This window comes from Cibotium barometz, chromosome 46 (genome assembly GCF_041138505.1).
Source record: "Cibotium barometz isolate CiBa-2024 chromosome 46, ASM4113850v1, whole genome shotgun sequence".
Classification (NCBI taxonomy): domain Eukaryota; kingdom Viridiplantae; phylum Streptophyta; class Polypodiopsida; order Cyatheales; family Cibotiaceae; genus Cibotium; species Cibotium barometz.
This window is the reverse complement of record NC_141091.1, coordinates 40,947,865-40,952,128: the sequence shown is the minus strand read 5'-3', so window position 1 is coordinate 40,952,128 and position 4,264 is coordinate 40,947,865. Positions and strand designations below refer to the sequence as shown.

Below are 4,264 nucleotides of genomic sequence, written 5' to 3'. Positions count from 1 at the left end.
TTGTATGATGGCAAAAATGGACTTGTTTAGGTACAACATAAAGCTAGATGTGCCCAATTCCAAGTATAATTTTGAAGTAGGCGTGGGAAATTTGCTCTCCTTCCTCGTTTTTTAGCTTGGAAAATGAGGCATAAGAGCTCACAATAGCTTTTTGTCATAATATCTTTTTCTCCTTAACATGCATACCACTTCTTTGATCATGCTTTTTTTCCCTTTTCTTAAAATTAGCTTGGATGTGCACGACTTCACATATTCTTATCTCTTTTGATATAAAACCAAGGCTTAAAAAAAAAAGGATCATCTCTCTAACCTTCTAACCCTTAGCCTAAAAAATTAAACTTTTCAACCTTACAATTTTTATGTGTAACCCTTAGATGTAAGGTTTCAACCATTCAATCTCACAATGTGTAATAGTTAGATGTAAGGTTTCACAATTTAATGGATTTGTGCACTTACACACACATGTGCTATTATTTTGTACATAACTCCTATTTTGCACACAATTTAATTGATTTGTGCACTTGCACACACATGTGCTATTATTTTGAACATAACACCTATTATTTTTCACTCTAATTTTATTATTTTATTTTTCTAAGGCCATAAATTGAACTTTCTCTTACTAATCTATTTTTATGAGTTAAGGATGTGCAGGGTGCATATGTGTACTTGTGCATATATGTGCTATCATTTTGCACATAACCGCTATTGTTTTTTACTCCAATCTTATTATTTTATTTGTTATTTATATATTTTTTATTTTTTAAGGCCATAAATTTAACTCTCTTACTAAGCTCCTATGCCATATGATAATCTTGCATTTACATATTGGGAATAATTAGGAGGGATCTTCGTGGATATGTTTTTGTAGTGGCACAAGGATCTAGTCTCTATTGGTTATGCAACATGCAATAAGTAATAACATGCTCAATAATTCATTAGACATTTTGCTAAGTCAATGTTTGTTGGTCACTTTCAAGGTTATGTAGGTTCCCCCACGAAACACTTTTGCATTTTGTCAGAGATGTATTGAGGGAAACTACAATGTATCCCTTGATGGCATAGGTGGTGGACAAGGGTAGCAAGATAGCACCAAAAAGGCTCATCTTTTTCAGAGAGGTATTGAGGGACACTACAATGTATCCCTTGATGGCATAGGTGGTGGACAAGGGTGGCAAGATAGCAACAAAAAGGTTCATTTTTTTTCAAAGAGGTATTGAGGGTATCCCCTAATGGCATAGGTGGTGGACAAGGGTAGCAAGATAGCACCAAAAAGGTTCCCCTCTACCCACCAATAAAATAGCAATAAAAAGCTTTCAAGCGTGTAGTTGAGGAGGTAGAATCGTTGGGTTCCATGATGGGGACCCGAGTTCGATGCCTAGCAGCTACATGATGAATGGCACACTTGTTGAGCTGATGGACTAGATCCACCCTCCCAACAAAATAATGATACACAGCCTAGCGGTAAGGTGTTGAAGTCCCATGCATGAGGTGTTGGGTTCAAAACTAAGGCGCCATAAAAAAGCACACATGCACACAAACACAAGAGATCAAAAAAAGAGAGAAAAAAAGACATAAATTCTTTATGGAGGGTCTGAAAGAGCCTTGCCACAATGTGTAAAGGACCTTAGAAGATACGTGCAAGCTTATAATGATCATTGCTTAGGCTTGCGAAAATGATTGAAAACTCTGAGGCCTGCTCATTCCATGGTGTCGGATTTCGTCAACATGAGAACGGGCCCTAATAATAAGCCTGCGCAGAGAGTCCGCACATGTCTCTCTATCCGGGCTCCCTCCAATCAATAATCATCTCTCTCGCTCTCTGTCTGTCTTGTCTCTCTGTCTGTGTGTTTTGCCGTGGCTTGAAGCCCTTCTGTCTTGGCAACAGTCCGATCCAGGGCACAAGTCCGCTTGGTACGTCCGATCTAGGGTTCCCCCGACGACGAGGATGATGTCTGCAGCAGAGGAGGATGCCAAGGACCCAGACTGGGTGCAAAGGCTGAGATCGGAAGGTCCCGTTCCCATGCAGGCCCCGGAGGAGTGCGCCGCAGGCTGGGCATCCCCCTCGGGCCACAATTTTGTCGTCAGGGGCCCCGACTACCTCACGGCCAAGACCAAAATCCCTGCGGGCGACTGGCTTCTCAAGCCCCTCGCTTTCGACTGGATCAAGAGCTCTGCCAAGATCCACGAAGTTCTCCGGCATCCCAACGGCCGTGTGAGAGCCGCCTTGGAAAAAATGAGCGATGGTGGGGGTGCCCCTTTCATCTGGGCGTTCAACCTACAGGTGCCCAGCAAGGACAACTACAGTGCTATCGCTTACTTCGTCTCCTTGGACCCGATCCCAGAGGACTCCTTGATGGCAAGATTTCTCAGTGGCGACGACGGTTTTCGGAAAAATCGCCTCAAGCTGATCGCCAACATTGTCAACGGACCTTGGATCGTCAAGGCTGCAGTGGGTGAGCAAGCCATCTGTATCCTCGGGCGAGCTGTATCCTGCAAATATCATCAAGGTGACAATTTCATAGAGGTGGATGTGGATATTGGTGCTTCTATGCTGGCAAATGCTGTGGTACACCTTGCCTTTGGGTATGTGACAACCCTTACCGTCGACCTTGCATTCATCATCGAAGGCCAGGTTGAAGAGGAGCTCCCAGAACGAATCCTCGGTGCAGTGCGTTTTGCGAATCTCAATCCTGCCTCTGCAAGCTCCATTGATCTTCCAGATGAAGAAGAGGACAGCAATTCAGACTATAGTCCGGAAGAAGGAGCTGCCCCCTCTTTGACCACTAGATGGTGGAATTCCTTCAGTACATACATCAACGGTGATGAACCTCCACCCAAGGATGTCAAACATGGATTGGAGTCATCATCAGAAGAAGATTAGTTTGGGATTAGTGTGGCTGAGACCCGAGCTCCACATGGTATTTGTAGATCTGATTCTTGTTATTTTGATTATTTTGCTTATTGGCATTATAAAGTTTAGCAAAACAGAAACAGCCTGTTGTATTTCATGCTCCTCAGCAAATTCTTTACATAACAAGGCCCGCAGCATTCTCAAGTTTCAGGCCAACATGTTTGGCAGTATCAACAAGATAGTTCGATAAAATTTTTACGATTGTTGGATGGGCATACTAATTGGGTTTAGATCATTGCTTCCATCCTAGCCTTTGGAGTAGTAGTGCCAAGATAGTGCCCAGGTTTGACAGGGCTGGCCAGTTGCCTAGATCATAGGCTTAAGGGTGGCTGACCAGGATAACTTCAAAAGAAGTCTGAGGACTTTATTGTTGTCATTTCGTCCAATATTGCAATTAGCACTGTCTCATATATGCATTAATTGCAAATTGAAGGTGAATACAGATCTAACCTTTGATGGCTTTCTATATATGGAGGGACCTTGATATTGAAACATGTACAAATTGTGCACCTGATGCTTCTCTGAGTCCTTAGCATGTTATATGTATCTACCCCTTCCGGAAGGAAGCAGTCCTATCCTTAATTAGTATTCTTAAAAACTGGAAATTCCACTGTCAATTATTTTAAACTTAACAATTAAAACTAAGCATAAATAAAACAAAGCAGCAAGCTCATGCAGCAATTGCCCAACCAGCTATGGTCTCCATGTGTGTGTGGATATGCATCGCGCAGGTGTGTGCATGTGCATGTGCATGTGTGTGTGTGTGTGTGTGTGTGTGTGTGTGTGCGTGCACTCCTTAGACCGAGTCTGCCCTTCACCTCTGGAGAAATGATAGAAAAACAGTTTGATGTTTATCTATGAAGATTGTCTACAGCTTTGACATATCTTCATGCCTGAACCTGCACCTACTCTTGGGTGCTGATGATGTGAGTGGGGATGTCATATACTGTGCTATGCATGATGGAGTTGATGATTTGAAGCTCTTTGGGTTTTGTTATGTGCTTTTCCTTTAAAGCCTATTTATCATCAAGATGAAGGCGGTCTTTAGGTTCTCAAACATTTGTCTTGTGTATTGTCTGGCAATTAGTCACTCACACAGCTTGCAGCAGTTATGCCAAGCTTACATACTGTACCCATTTCTTCTTGGCATTTGTGATCAGGCTTACTAGTCTATTTGGCAGCTACTTGAGAAGTCCTTTTTAGTACAGTGGCTTGAGAGGATACGTTGACTAGCACATCTGTTCGAAAAATCAGGCTCGAAATTGTGTAGTAGAGGATGCATTGCAGCTTTTTTTTTCTTTCTTTTGTTGCTCAGCTTATTTTAGAAGGGTGAGCCTCACCTTGACTTCG

The 4,264-nt window shown here is 42.5% G+C and overlaps 1 protein-coding gene across 1 annotated transcript; it reads left to right on the top strand.

Annotated features, from left to right (window-relative positions):
* The first annotated feature begins 1,652 nt into the window (after positions 1-1,652).
* Positions 1,653-3,056, top strand: LOC147612229 (protein ENHANCED DISEASE RESISTANCE 2-like). The gene has a single exon (XM_086784114.1). The coding sequence runs from the start codon at positions 1,949-1,951 to the stop codon at positions 2,882-2,884; it is 936 nt and encodes a 311-aa protein (XP_086640240.1). The 5' UTR covers positions 1,653-1,948; the 3' UTR covers positions 2,885-3,056.
* Positions 3,057-4,264: the final 1,208 nt, after the last annotated feature.

Bases quoted from the DNA above. Each gene is read 5' to 3' on its own strand.
- LOC147612229 (XM_086784114.1), top strand. From the start codon at position 1,949: ATGATGTCTGCAGCAGAGGAGGATGCCAAGGACCCAGACTGGGTGCAA.